The sequence below is a fragment of the Diospyros lotus genome, chromosome 1 (assembly GCF_014633365.1).
Source record: "Diospyros lotus cultivar Yz01 chromosome 1, ASM1463336v1, whole genome shotgun sequence".
NCBI classification, from domain to species: domain Eukaryota; kingdom Viridiplantae; phylum Streptophyta; class Magnoliopsida; order Ericales; family Ebenaceae; genus Diospyros; species Diospyros lotus.
The window spans coordinates 54,011,446-54,026,583 of record NC_068338.1 but is presented as its reverse complement, the minus strand read 5'-3'; the positions used below and the strand labels follow the sequence as shown (position 1 = coordinate 54,026,583).

Below are 15,138 nucleotides of genomic sequence, written 5' to 3'. Positions count from 1 at the left end.
TTTTTCTTGTTTCGATTATATTCATGAACTTATATTTTTTATCCAATTTAACCCATATATTTTTATATATAAAAAATAAAAAATTAAAATGACAAAATATATGTCAATTAACTAAAAAATATAGTTTTATAAGTATGATCGAAACAACAAAAATTTAGATGATTACAAAAAATATATATATAGAGTAAAAATATGAATTTAATTAAAATAAATAAATAAATAAAATCATTGATATTGAAAGAGGTGAAGATAATGATTTTAAAACAGACCTAGTGTGCTAATTAGATAAAAATGTCTTTTTATACTTATTTGTTAATTTAGTCCACACTTTAAATTGAACCAAAAATTATTTTCTCAAAACTTCTATTAATCTCTTCTATAATTAAAGTTTATATCCTTTTATAAACAAACTTATTATCAACAAGTTAAAAATACTAATCAATTAAAATATATTAAGTCAAAAAATAATTTGTGAAATACCCTTTTTATTCATAATAAGATCAAAATCCGAACTCAAGATAAAGATGCATTTTCTAGAGCCAAAAAGTCACAATAACATGAATAAGGCTTGCTTCTTAAAAAATATAAGAACCTTTAACAGAAGATAAGAGTGCCCAAAACGAGGGCAATAGCAATTTACACCGCCAAGCCTCGAGGTCTATGGACAATATTTCCCATGGAAAACTCTTACAAGACGTAACATTTGCCAACTGATATTTCAAAAGCAATGGCACTGTCAGAGCATCAGATTTTCTTTTCCTCCAGCAAGAAGTCACCATCTTCCAACTAAAGGAGACAGGTTGTTTACTTCCTCTTGTCTCTCCCAATTGTTAGAAGCTCAAAGCTCCTAAGAGAATCATCACCAGGCTTTGATACTGTAGCAAGGGAAAAGGGCATTGTCTTGGGCTCAGACCCGGATTGGAATCTATGGTTGGCGGGTGGCCGGCCGCTCGAGGCAAACCTGCCTGGACGACCCTCAATGGGCTCAGAAGAGCTTGGCCTGTTGCTCAAAATGGCGCCTCTCTTTGCTGATGAAGTGCGGCATTTCTCAGAGTCAGGTTGCTGATGAAGACCCACAAGATGTTCATTGTTAGCATACACGGATATCCCTGATTTTCACTTTTGCAAACTGCGATATACCATCCTAAACATGATGAAGCTCAACCAAGCATTCGGTGATCTAATGTCTAATGTTGCTTTTACAAAGATTCTGAGTACAATTTACCAAATTTTTGTTCCATTTTCTGTACACCTTGTATTTTTCTTCACTGAGAGGATAAGATATTGAATGACAAATATCTTTACAAAATAAGAACAGAATAAGAAACCGAGTAAAATCCAAATCAATGCGAACTTTTATGTTGAAAGAGTTGATACAACTCTTGAGAAATTACACTCATATTCAGCATGTGTTCAGATTTTCTGCCATACTTTGCCATTAACGTGAACACTAGTTCCATTGGTATGTGTAGATATATGTTTAACATTGCACAAAAAGCAGTTGATTATGATGACTAACTATGACATGTCAATACATCAGTATGCATTGTTAGGTCCAAGTTTGTGCTATCATTTCTGATATAGTTATTAATCTTTCTAATTTCACTCTAATTCAGGTTTTATGCATTCAGGGTTGGATGATGACTTCTGTTGGGCCTTGACTTGTGATGCCATTTGCAAAGCCTGCTTTTAGCTGAAACTTTGAGCTAGTTATCACAGGTTTTCAGTTGAAAACAGAGGCTGTTGTGAGACGACAGCAAGCATGGCGATCCATAGACACATAATTGATCCAGCCTATGGGCACCCATGTGATGGAACCAAGATAGATAATCTCTAGCTCTGCCTCAATGGAAGCCATCGCTGGAGAGCTTGCCACATTGCCGCTCCAGTGGTGGTCAATAATTTCTAATGAGCCAACCACGGATTCTGTTTTCTATATAACCAAAAGAATATTGTTCTTAGGGGATAATCAATCATTCAACAACTTGAGAGATTGAAGTCTTAAGGATAAAAAGTTAGGCTTGCCTTTATACTTAAATCTTCATTGGCATATTACAATCACATATTTTTTACAATCAACTATAATCCAAGTGAGGTATAATATGCAAGAATGAAAAACAAGATCAGAACCACCTTTAAACTCTACCAAAATGATGCAACCCAGAATCAGTTCCGTTTACGCAAATAAAAGTGCTGGCCATTCAGAAAAAGAAATGGATGAATGAGAATAAAGAAATTAATTAAATAAATAAACATACTATAATGTAAAAGTGTTTTCTCACCACCTCTTTGGAAGATGGCACATCATCTGATGCTTTGTGCTTTAAATGATCACCCCGCAGCACCCCACCTGTAAAATTTCTTCTGGCAAATGCTTCAGTTCCACCTGCAAATCTTTCTCGACCCTCTTGTCCCTCTGGATTCATACCACCTAGCAAGCATTTAAGACCATGTGATACTGAACGAACTGCTTACTCAGAAAATACACGAGTACCAGAGAACCTATCTATCATATTGAAGTGACTCTGGAAGTTACTTTATAAATTTCAACACTTCATTTCTACACTTCAAATTGGTTGGTTTCTGAAATAAGGATATTGCCAAGTTGTACCAAAAAACAAATTGGTGATTCTGGAAGTACCATCTAAATGGACCCAAAACAACCCACTTTTTCGGAGATCCTTCATGGGGTGGTGTCTCTGCAAAGTTCATGTCCTTGTCATATCTCTATGTCCATTTTTTAATTGTTCTCGAATAAATGAGAAACAGGGCACAGCAGTATTTGAATAGTTTAAGGGGATTCAGAAAACCTTTAAAAGTTGTATGCTGTATGTTCAGCCTAAAGATTATAACTTTGTGAATGCATAGAAACTGTGATCAAACATTAATTTAAAAAAAAAAAATACTCAGATCATACAATAGAATGCTAAATCATTTAATTATGCAATTTGTTGATCACTAATTCAACCTTCAAAACATCATTAAACCTTGCTTTGACTGAAAAGACAAGTTACATTACAAATGCACCAACACCTGATATTGGCTCAAGATGGTATGTGGATACGGCAATTCTTCATGTCATATGTGTACATGGAATTATGCACGCATTTATAAGCACTTTGACTATATTTGTAAGTTTTTTAACGGGCTCAAGTGTAATGCAAGTCCAAGCTACTGGAATGCCTTTTTTTTATTTTTCTCCTTAAAAGTTTTGAAAATTGGCTAGAGATTGTAATTATATTCACTTTCCTTCCAGTATATGTCAGCTTGAAATAACTAAAAACAACATAAGCTTATTTTGAAAAAAATGGGATCTAATCCAATATTAATTAGCAATGGAAAAAGAATAAGAAAGGGGCATAGCAGGGAAACCTGTCCTTCATATGAAATGTGGAATTCCTATGGCCATTGTTGTTACTAGTGCTTTTGTTCTTTTTGTAGAACGAATATATAATGTGTTGAGTTATATGGTTATACTCTAGGGTTAATTTTATGATAGAGCCCATGGCCCATGGCCCATTGTATTTGTATATATATATAGGTGTATAGTCTATGAATTTAATTAAGTAGTTTTATACATATTAAAAGCTAGGGTTTACTTCCTAAGCTTCACATGGTATCAAAGCCAAAATACGAACCCTAGTTTTTAAATACCAACCCTAGCAGCCACCATACAAACCCTAGCCGCCGTCGCTGCCACCCACATCACCGACGAACACTGTCGGTCGCGTCTCCACCGCCATTGCAGCCCACTGCGTTTCTACCGTGTGCGCGCTACTGGTCAGCCACGGGTCTTCACCGTCCGGCCACCAATCACGCACATCACCACCGCTGTTGCGTTCGCCGGCCTCCGATCTGTTGACCCCCGGAGGATCGTCACCGTTGCTGCCGCCACGCGCCGCCTCTCTCGCACTGTTCACGAAGACGTTTTTGCTTTGATCTCTCTCACCAGTGCTCCGATCGCAACGTCGTCTTCACCATTGGACTTGCCTCCTTCAGTCCATCCCAGTCCCGGTGGTTTCGTTGCCATCCGCAGCCGCTGGTCACCGGCATCTGCCATCTGCCGTCGCTCAACGCACCTATTCTCTATGCTGGATCATCCAGCCTTTATTTTTTGGCTTATTTAACCCTTTTGTTTCAGATCTGTTGATCTTGTAAGGCTCTCTTTTATCCAACATGGCTGGTACTAGTAAATCCAGCTCCTTTTCTGGTATTTTGTCTCCCTCTCCAGCCATTGCTACTGAGAAGTTGATGGGTAGTTCCAATTATATCTCTTGGTCCAAGGCGGTTGAACTATGGTGTATGGGTCAAGGCTTACAGGATCATCTAACTACCAAGGCCGAGAATGTGACCACAAACAAACCTGAGTGGCAAAGAGTTGATGCTCTGTTGTGCAGTCTCCTGTGGCAGTCAATTGATCCCTCTCTTCATTCGATCTATACTAACTATATCACGTGCTGTGAATTGTGGGCTCAGGCCAAGGCGTTATACACTAATGACATTCAACGCCTGTATTCAGTAGTGTCTAATCTGCTCAGTTTAGGACAACAGGGTTTGACTCTTCCTGATTTTCTTGGTCAGATGACCTCTATTAAAGCTGAATTTAACTCCTTGTTACCTGCTGGTAAGACTGCTGTAGAGGATCTAGCTTAGCGGGATAAGTTCTTCATGGTGTGTACTCTTACTGCCATTGGTCCTGAGCTTGCTCCTGTTCGTGATCAGATTCTTGCTAGTCCTATTGTACCTACTATGGATGAAGTGTATTCTCGTCTTCTTCGGGTTTCATCTGTTCCTACGGTGCCTCCCTCTTCTGCAAGTGATCATTCAGTCACGGCTTCACAGGTTCAGAGTAGTGGCGAACAGGGAGGAGATCGTGGTAATCGGGGCAAACACCCCAAGTGTAACTATTGTCACAAGTGGGGGCATACTAAGGAACAGTGTTATAAGTTGCATGGGCGCCCTCCTCGTGTTAATGTTGCTCATGCTGATGGTTCTCGATCTGAGTCATTTGATGGTCATCCACCGCAATCTGTCCTTCTCACTGGGGTTGACTATGATGAGTATCTCAAGTATAGGACGTCCCAGCAAACCTCATCCATAGTTGCTTCTGTCGCCCACTCTGGTGATTCCACTGCCTGTCTTGCTTAGTCATCCTCTTTGGGACCATGGGTCCTGGATTCAAGTGCTTCTAACCATATCTCTGGTAATCCCCATTTGTTCTCTCATTTTACTAATTCTATTTCTTTACCTTCTGTAACATTAGCCAATGGGTCCAAAGCAGTTGCTAAAGCTATTGACACTGCCAAACCCTTACCTTCTCTATCTTTAGATTCTGTCCTTTATCTTCCTCATTGTCCCTTTAATCTTGTCTCTGTTAGTAAACTTACGCGTGCCTTAAATTGTTCTATCACCTTTGATGATCATTCTGTTAATATCTAGGATCGCGGTATGGGACAGATGATTGGCGTCGGATGTGAGTCGCAGGGTCTCTATCATCTCAACCTTCCTGCATCGCCTATTGCTTGCTCGGTGACTGAGTCTCCTGCTCTTCTCCACAATCGTTTGGGACATCCTAGTTTGGCTAAGTTTCAAAAGATGATCCCCAGTTTATCTAGTTTGTTGTCTTTTCATTGTGAGTCTTGTCAACTTGGAAAACAGTCTCGCACTTCTTTTCCAAAGCATGTCAATAATCGGGCCGTGTCCCCGTTTGCTTTAGTTCATTCCGATGTCTGGGGTCCTAGTCGTGTTGTGTTTGTTTTGGATTTTCAATATTTTGTAACGTTTATCGACGATTATTCTCGTTGCACATGGTTATATTTAATGAAAAATCGTTCTGAGTTATTCTCAATTTTTGAATCCTTTTGTGCTGAAATCAAAACGCAATTTCATACCTCTATCCAAGTATTGCATAGTGACAATGCCCCTGAATATTTTTCTATTCCCTTTATTACCTTTATGTCTTCTCAGGGGATCTTGCATCAGTCGTCTTGTGCATATACACCACAGCAGAATGGGGTTACTGAGCGTAAAAACAGATATTTGATTGAAACTGCTCGTACTCTTATTCTACATCATCATGTCCCCTTTCGCTTTTGGGCTGAAGCTGTCCTTGCTGCTTGCTATCTCATTAACAGGATGCCCTCATCGGTTCTTCAGCACCAGATTCCTCACTCTCTCTTGTTTCCTGATCAACCATTATATATTCTTCCTCCACGTGTCTTTGGTTGCACCTGTTTTGTCCATAATCTGTCTCCCAATCAAGATAAATTGTCTGCTCGATCCATCAAGTGCATTTTTCTTAGTTACTCTCGCCTTCAGAAAGGTTATCGGTGTTATTCTCCTAACACCCGCCGCTATTTTCTTTCGGCGGATGTTACCTTCTTTGAGTCGTCTCCTTTCTACTCTTCGCCTCATTCCGAGTGTCAACCTATTTCTGAGGCCATCCCTCTTCCCGCGAGTCCTCCTGCTCCTATTCTCCTTGTTCCTTCTTCTACCCCATTGCAGGTTTATCATCGGCATCATCAGCCTCGGTCTCCTCCCAGTGGAAATGTTGTTCCTGCGCCTTCTCCTGCATCTCCTACTTCAGCGACTCCTGCTGCCTCACATCCTGCTCCAGTCTCTCCACTTGCTGCGGTCTTGCCTTCTGAGGATATGCTTCCTATTGCCCTTCGGAAAGGTACCCGTTCTTCTCGCAATCCTCACCCCATTTATAATTTTCTTAGCTATCATCGTCTCTCGTCTCCTTTTTGTGCTTTTGTGTCTTCCTTATCCTCTGTTTCAGTACCTAAGACTGTTAGTGAGGCATTTTCTGATCCGAGGTGGTGACAAGCAATGGTGGATGAGATGACTGCTTTGCATTCCAATGGTACTTGAGATTTGGTTCCTTTACTCTCAGGGAAATCTCTTGTCGACTGTCGGTGGATCTATACTGTCAATGTGGGTCCTGATGGGCAGGTTGATCGCCTCAAGGCTCGTTTGGTTGCCAAAGGGTATACTCAGGTTTATGGCCTTGACTATGGTGACACTTTTTCCCCTGTTGCTAAGATGTCCTCTGTGCGTTTGTTTCTCTCTATAGCAGCTATGCGCCACTAGCCGTTGTATCAACTGGACATTAAGAATGCCTTCTTACATGGTGAGCTTCAAGAGGAGATTTATATGGAGCAACCTCCTGGGTTTGTTGCTCAGGGGGAGTCTGGGCAGGTTTGTAAACTCCGTCGCTCACTATATGGGTTGAAGCAGTCTCCTCGAGCTTGGTTTGGTCGTTTCAATCCTGTCATTCAAGACTTTGGTATGACTCGTAGTGAGTCTGGTCATTCGGTTTTTTATAAACACACATCACAGGGGAGGTGTATATACTTGGTTGTCTATGTGGATGATATGGTTATTACCGGTGATGATCAGGATAGTATTATTCAGTTGAAGAAACATCTTTTCCATCATTTTTATACTAAGGACTTGGGGTTACTTAAATACTTTCTTGGCATAGAAGTTGCTCAGTTCAGTTCTGGTATTGTTATTTCTCAATGGAAGTATGTGTTAGATATTCTGGAAGAAACCGGGATGCTTGATTGTAAACCTATAGATTCTGCTATGGACCCTAATGTAAAGCTCTTACCAGGACAGGGGAAGCCTCTTGCTGATCCTGGAAGATACCGTAGGCTAGTCGAAAAACTTAATTATCTCACTATCACTCGCCCATATATTTCTTTCTCAGTCAGTGTTGTCAGTCAGTTTTTACAGTCTTCTTGTGATAGCCACTAGGATGCGGTAGTCCGGATTCTCAGGTATATTAAGGGAGCTCCAGGTAGAGGACTATTGTATGAGGACAAAGGTTATACTCAAGTAGTCGGATATTCTGATGCTGATTGGGCAGGTTCTCCTTCTGATAGACAGTCTACTTCAAGATATTGTGTTCTGGTTGGAGGAAACCTAGTATCTTGGAAAAGTAAGAAGCAGGAGGTTGTTGCTAGGTCGAGTGCTGAAGCAGAATATCGTGCTATGGCCTTGGCAACGTGTGAATTTATCTGGTTAAAACAATTGCTTCAGGAACTCAAGTTTGGGGAGATATCAATGATGAGATTAATTTGCGACAATCAAATTGCATTACATATTGCTTCCAATCCAGTTTTTCATGAGAGGACCAAACATATCGAGATAGATTGTCACTTCATCCGAGAGAAGATTTTATCTAGCTGTATTACCACAGATTTTGTCAATTCCAATGATTAGTTAGCAGATGTTCTCACTAAGTCTCTCAGGGGTACTCGAATTGAGTGTATTTGTAGCAAGCTTGGCGCATATGATATATATGCTCCAGCTTGAGGGGGAGTGTTGAGTTATATGGTTATACTCTAGGGTTAATCCTATGATAAAGCCCATGGCCCATGGCCCATTGTATTTGTATATATATATAGGTGTATAGTCTATGAATTTAATTAAGTGGTTTTATACATATTAAAAGCTAGGGTTTACTTCCTAAGCTTCACATCATGATTATCATAGCTGATATAAAGGGTGGTCATCAAAGATATTATAGGTCGTGAATTATTGGGAGGCCACTGAAAGGGAACCCATTCAAAATATATTCCCAATTTTTTTAAATTCTGTCTCCTTGTCATCTCTTTATTCCTTTACATGACAGCTCGTCATCTTTACAAACTTGTAAAATACCTAATTATGATAAAACACACCTGAAGGCCTTTCTGCTCCTTCACCAGATGCTCCAGCATTTAAAATTGGCTTTGCCACTGCCTGCTGAATTGTATATACAATCAATGAAGTAAGAAAATAAACAAAATGAAGTAAAAAATTACAATGCGTACAAGCACCAACCCTTTGCCTAGAAGCAGCACTAATCTGAGGGTACTTTAATATTGTCCAATCAAATACATAATCAAACTGATACCCTGTCCAAGCGCATAAAAAATTTCAAGTTTAGGCAGCACTACTGAAGAAATATCAGCAAACAAAATTATGAAATTAATTCCTCATTTGTGATGCATGAAATTCTTCCCCTGAGTACAATCTAATTCCCAGCACATTCAGTTCAACCTGCATTTAGCTATTTGAAGAGAAGAAATTACAATAACGGCATATCAAGCCTTTATCCCACTGTGGAGTGGGCTACATGAATTCTAGCACGCTAATTGTATATAGAGTAAACTAGTGTTAAAATATTACTTGATAATTAATCCAGTAGACTGTTTGAGCTACAAAATATGACATGTTGATTGTTGATCAGGTTCATTTTTAGAAAAGGTAAAAAAAAACGTAGGGTTATGGCAATTGCTGATCAGAAAACCTGTGAACTCCTGGTTTCTTGCACTTCTTTTATACCAGGTTTCCCCCCTTAAAGCTTCTTGTTTATAGTCTTTTGTGATTACTTATCAAAAAAGAAAAACACTATGCAAAATTCTTTATCACCTAAAAATGAATTTGTAAAGGTTTTCCAGGGATCTCAAGGATGGGCCAATCAATGCATACCCTTGAATTAACATGTCTACAACTATGAATTGGCAAGAACCACAGGGAGCTTAGAAATTAAAGGGGAGACTCGTCTTACCACAGCATTTGCATTAGAAACATGAGATGCCAGAATACTAATTTATTTGTTTCTAAGTTGCAGTAAGTATAGTTGAAACAACAATCTTAATAATAGTGACAGTAAAAATAAAAAACAACATTGTAATAAACTTAACTGAAATGATCACGTTATTAGTATAATGATGGTTATATCTAACAATAATTACAGAACAGAGGTTCTCATTCCATAAGATTATGAAGAAAACTACTATTGATTTAGGGATCAATACTTCCTAGCAATATATTGGAACCAGAATCCTCCAAGTGGTTGAACAACCCAGACGACAACCATCTCAGCTTAAGTCACAGGAAAAAAAAAAGAGAAAAAAAAAAAAGCTATCACCCTACTTTATCTTCTGTATGATCTTAGAGAAGGGCAGTTCAAATGCTTGCTAAACATTATCTTACAATTTACAGGCTTTTATGAACTGAATGGAGAGCTGTAAATCTATCTGTCTATATATATATATATATATAGTAGTGCACAGAAACTGAAATTTGAAAGCCACAATCATGTGACTGAATATTGACTCAGCATCTGAATTAACCTGTTAACAGGGACAGCTGCCATATAAATAGCTTTCACAACAGACAAGTTCAGGTTGTCACTTTGGAACACTTCAAACTTAACAACCCACCTGAAACAACTTCCTCTCATTCTGTTACCAACAGAGGCTCAAATACCTCCACTTCACTTTTTCTTCCATTCTCCGTGAGTGCTGGGTTGGTTTCTCTTCATGGTTTCATAAATGCAGAACTACTCACCATGAAACTTTATTCACAATTTACCTCTCTCAAGCAGGTCATTCAAGTGGATGTTTACAATAATGGTTGCTCAAAGCAGAAAGCATTTTTACATTCATTTCACTAGGATTCATATGCATTAGAGATCATTTAATTAGAAGAGGGAGTAATGAGAGAGAGAAAGGTTGGGGGGGGAGGCGGGGATATCCATAAATTGGGCACGGAAGTCTGGCTGCAGCAGTATTGGATAAGCATAGTCAAGCAATTCTATATGAATCTAGCTGCAGCATAACATGTAGAACCACAACAATCTGACCTTCTCTAACAAACAAGTCCCTGAAGAGCCGCTTCAGATATGCATAATCTGGTTTATCCTCAAACCGCAATGATCGGCAATAGTGGAGGTATGATACGAATTCTGATGGATAACCCTTGCAAAGAATCTGTTCAAAACATTCTAACATTTATGTGTACTCTGGCCACAAAACTTGCTCTACTGCTACACTGACCACGAGATCATCAGAGTCAACTTGCACTGGATTAGGAGATGAATACATTACCTCTATGGGTGTAAGCATCTTCTTTTCACTAATCTTGTCATATTTCTGCTTTTTTGTCCCACCCCTTAACCCCTGCCAAGGAAGACTGATTCGCAGGAATACCACAAATCAGGTCAATTATAAACCATGCAACAAACTACAACTGGGTATAATAAAGGCTACAAAAGCAACATAGCATATTCAACCTTCCCCTGAGGAAATACATAAGCACATAACCAATAGATTCCAAATCATCTCTTCTACTTTGCTCTGTGGGTAATGCCCAGAAAAAAAAAAAAAAAAAAGACAGAGTGAGAGAGATTTAAATAGCATTTGATGAAAAATAAAGAATGCTTAATTGATTGAAAATATATTAATGATGCACTTACCAACTCCAAGATGAGTGTTGACACTAGCATAGCGAGCTGTGCCTGTAAGACTCTTGTTTTCCCTGCAAACCAAAGCATGTTAGTAATCCAAGAGAAGTTATTGTAGATGTGCAAGAATGCACTGCAAAAAATGCAACAACTACGTAAAACATGGATTAAGGTGAATCATTCAAACAGTAGATGTGATATGCTTTATCCAAAATGCAAACATCCGCTTTTTTAAAAGAAGCTTTGTCTTTTGCATTCTTTTCCGTATGCTCCAAAGGCCTTTTAATGCCTAAATTATGGGGTACTTTAAACTGAACAAAATAACAAAGTAGAAAAGAGTTTGAAAAGGAGAGAACAAATAAGAAGAGTTTCAACAAAAGCATCAAATTCTATATTATGACAATAATTAATTTAAGAGCTCATAAAGTAAATACGATAGCAACTAAGAAAGGTCTCTTCTGTGGTATTTCTAGTAACTTCCGCAAAGAAATTAAAAACTTTCCATAAAAACCAACATGAATGTTTTTATTTGTCTGCCTGCCAAAGTAACAAAGCAATACCTGTATGGTATGTGCTTATGAGTTTGAAGATCCCTATACTTTTTTGCAAGACCATAATCGATGATATACACCTGTGACATGATCAGCCAATTCAAAAACTTCATAAAAAAAATACTAAAAGATATCTTTGACATCCAAAGAATCCGAAACTAAAATGATAGGGAGCTCTTGTTCTCTTAATTTTAGTAACTTATTTGCCTCATGAAAAGGAAAAAATTATAAACCACTGGAGGGAGGGACATGGGCCAACAATTTTTACATTATATGGATACATGTAAAACATGTATGGATGCCAAGACTAAAAAGAGCAAGGTCGCTGCAATTGTCTAAATCATATACAATTATAGGCATGGAAGCAGCTTTACTATACAAATGAGGAATGTCAAACCTAGAAACTACCTAAAGCTGGACGGAGGGCATGGCAATAGATATCTGATTATTACAATATGGGGGATTGCGATAACTAGTGTTCAATTGAGTTCATATATCTGGAGGTAACAGAACAACAAAACAAAAATCCACACAAAAGTTAACAATGAAAAGAAATCCTTAATTAGAAGGAATTGGATCTTGTCATACCATACAGATACAAAATGCAAATGGCAATAATAAAAAGGATTTATGCATGAAGAGAAAAATCATGTGCCAAAAGGGGCATGCATGCAACCTCTTGCAATAATATAAGCATGAAATGAAATCAGTTAAAGGAGAATTATGTATGGAAGAAGACAACCATATGCAACAAGGGGAATGCATTTAACGCAACCTTTTGTAAGAATTGTGTGTATAACATGAAATCAAGTACCTGATTTGCTTTTCGTCCCAACCCCATTAGAAAGTTATCAGGCTTTACGTCACGGTGAAGAAAACCCTTCGAGTGCATATACTCCACCCGATTGATCTAACAAGAAAGAAAATGTCAAGTTGGAAACTAAAAACAAGACAAAAGATTGGCTAACAGTCAAAAGTTAAATAACTTACTAACTGATCGGCTAGCATCAACACTGTTTTCAAAGACAACTTCCGATTGCAATAGTTGAACAAGTCTTCAAGACTAGGCCCGAGGAGGTCAATGACCATGGCATTGTACTCGCTCTCAAGTCCAAACCACTTGAGATGGGGAATCCCCGCTTCAATGTGAAAGCAAAATTTCAGACAACGTTGATTTATATGCAACACGAACAGGTCTGTTGCTTTTATCTCATGGCTTACTATACTGAATCACAAAATTAAACCTACTAGTAGAGGGACCAAACAAAGACAGGAACTTACTTCCTCCTTGCAGGAGCATGTAAATTTTGGACTCGTAGTAAAGCTGAGGGTGCTTGGTTTTTGCAGGTTCCTGAAAATTGCAAACCAAAAGATAAGCAGAATAAAAAGAACAACAACAGCAATAAAAAAATCAGTTTAAGATCACATTGATCTTCATGGAGTACATAACCAAAAACCATAATTGAAGACAGACGTGAAAAGCAAATAGGAATTGTTTCAGCAGCACAGGGGTGATAAAAGCATGGCCTCGTTATGGTGTTCAGTGATGTATAAACATATTTGTCATCCACTTTAAATATGAGAGGAAGATATGATATGTCTTGGACCCTTACCAAGGTTGAAGAAAACAAATCCAACTGTAGTTTTTGCTCAGGTTGCCGATAATGTGGATATTCAGTCAAATTCATTTACTAAAACCGTTACACAGTATAAAGTTAGAAAAATGGTCAGAAAACAGGAATTAACACTGGAAATAGTTTGTGTCATTCCTTTGGGAATATAAATACCAATATCCTTATGTATCATTTACTAATAAATTGTTCAGCTGTTATAACGTGAAGTGACAACAATAAGATTATCTAATAATCCAAATAATTGGGATAAGATTTTAGGATAAAAGACATACCAGCTTAACTCCAACTTCCTCTCCGTTCTGTATGTTCACACCTGAATAAAGCAAAACACAACACATAATGATCTTTTTCCTGTACTATAACAGTAAATAACCAGAAGTAAACGTCACTACACGATATACCAAATGGACATACCCATGTAGAATTCTCCAAATGATCCACTCCCGACCTTCCGGCCCAGCTTGAATTTACCACCAATCACGTGATCCATGGTTAAATTTGGATGCAGGCCCCTAACCCGTCCTTCAAAAGTTTCCAAGAATCTAAATCTTTTCTCAATCAATTATGACCTTATTCTCCTTCCCACCGGATTCTATTTGAATTTACCCCAAAATTCACGATACAAAATGACAAAAAGCATTACTTTCCTTCAATCGCCCAACGATGAATATCTTGTCCAAAACACTCATATCCCACGGAGAATAGACAACAGGCACAGCGACAGCATCATTGACGATTGAACAAAATGCAATTATCTAACCTGAAACCAGCCAGACCGCCAAACACAGGGACCCATATTGCCAAAACGCCCCAAGCGTAATAGGACCAAACCACATTGCCCAAAAGCCACAGGGTTCAATCAAAATCACAATGAGATCAAACCAGTGAGAAGGATTCGGGCATATTCCAAACAAATCCAACAAATGCAGACACAGCTATAGAAATGGAAGATTTGGGGAAGAAATGGAACGGAAAGGACGACGAGAGAAAGCGGAAGAGGAGAGGAACAATTTAAAGCCTTCCTTATCCGATGCTTCGCGGGTGGGGTGGGTAGGTTGGTGGGTTGATTTTGCTTTTGAAATAATTGTTATCTCAAAAACAAAGAAAACGTCTCCTCCTCCTCCTCCTCCTCCTCCTCCTCTGTTCTTTTGTTGTTCAAGTTTGCTTTGAACGGAGAACAAAGGAGAACCTTTCTCCCTCGCTTTCTCAGCCTCCCATGGCGAAGATGAAGACCATAGGTAGAACAGCAGCACGTGCCAAATGGATCTCCTCGTAATAGGAGGGCCTTGTTTGTTCGATCGATCGTTCGTTCGTTCGTTTGTTCCTTTTTGGTTTTTCATGCTAATTTAGTATTTAAGGTTCGTTCTGCACTGCGGGTGAGGGAGGGGTGGCGTTTAATTTTCCCCCCAATTTTTATTTCATTTCCAAAAATATAATTTCTTTTTGGTGAAATACACCAAATACCTCCAAGATTAACGCTATTTGCATGAATCATCCTTAACTTTTGGAAATTGCAATCAATAATCCCTCCGAGGTTTACTTTTTCTTGTTATTTGTTTTACTAACTAAATTTTAGTTTTTATTTATCTCTATACTCAGTCAGAACGATCGCAATTATTATAGTATATCCTCTCTCACGAGAGTTCTCTCGAAAAAGACTTTGTTCTAGTAAAATCTATTATTTTAAATAATAAATATTTTCTAAGATAAA

At 38.4% G+C, this 15,138-nt stretch overlaps 1 protein-coding gene across 9 annotated transcripts; it reads right to left on the bottom strand.

The window, feature by feature from the left end:
* Window positions 1-547: 547 nt before the first annotated feature.
* On the bottom strand, window positions 548-14,740 carry LOC127792317 (casein kinase 1-like protein 10). Of its 9 annotated transcripts, none has more exons than XM_052322804.1 (15): window positions 13,842-14,740; window positions 13,700-13,740; window positions 13,075-13,144; window positions 12,784-12,932; window positions 12,608-12,703; window positions 11,803-11,873; window positions 11,255-11,316; window positions 11,072-11,135; window positions 10,887-10,971; window positions 10,643-10,769; window positions 8,833-8,906; window positions 8,691-8,754; window positions 2,283-2,431; window positions 2,134-2,193; window positions 921-1,062 (listed from the first exon to the last, which is right to left on the bottom strand). In XM_052322804.1, exons 1-14 carry the CDS (start codon window positions 13,915-13,917, stop codon window positions 2,167-2,169), a joined length of 1,155 nt encoding a protein of 384 aa, XP_052178764.1. In that variant the 5' UTR covers window positions 13,918-14,740; the 3' UTR covers window positions 921-1,062; window positions 2,134-2,166. The 9 variants fall into 9 exon arrangements, with proteins under 9 accessions (XP_052178735.1, XP_052178750.1, XP_052178745.1 ...); XM_052322823.1 differs by having other exon boundaries at window positions 2,286-2,431; XM_052322812.1 differs by lacking the exon at window positions 921-1,062 and adding an exon at window positions 1,070-1,933.
* Between the last annotated feature and the right edge of the window lie 398 nt (window positions 14,741-15,138).

Coding starts and splice junctions, on each gene's coding strand:
- LOC127792317 (XM_052322775.1), bottom strand. CDS start 13,917: ATGGATCACGTGATTGGTGGTAAATTCAAGCTGGGCCGGAAGGTCGGG. Junction 8,907..10,642: donor GGACTTGTTTGTTAGAGAAG/GTCAGATTGTTG, acceptor GCGCTTGGACAG/GGTATCAGTTTGATTATGTA. Junction 1,063..2,282: donor TGCCATCTTCCAAAGAGGTG/GTGAGAAAACAC, acceptor GGTCTTCATCAG/CAACCTGACTCTGAGAAATG.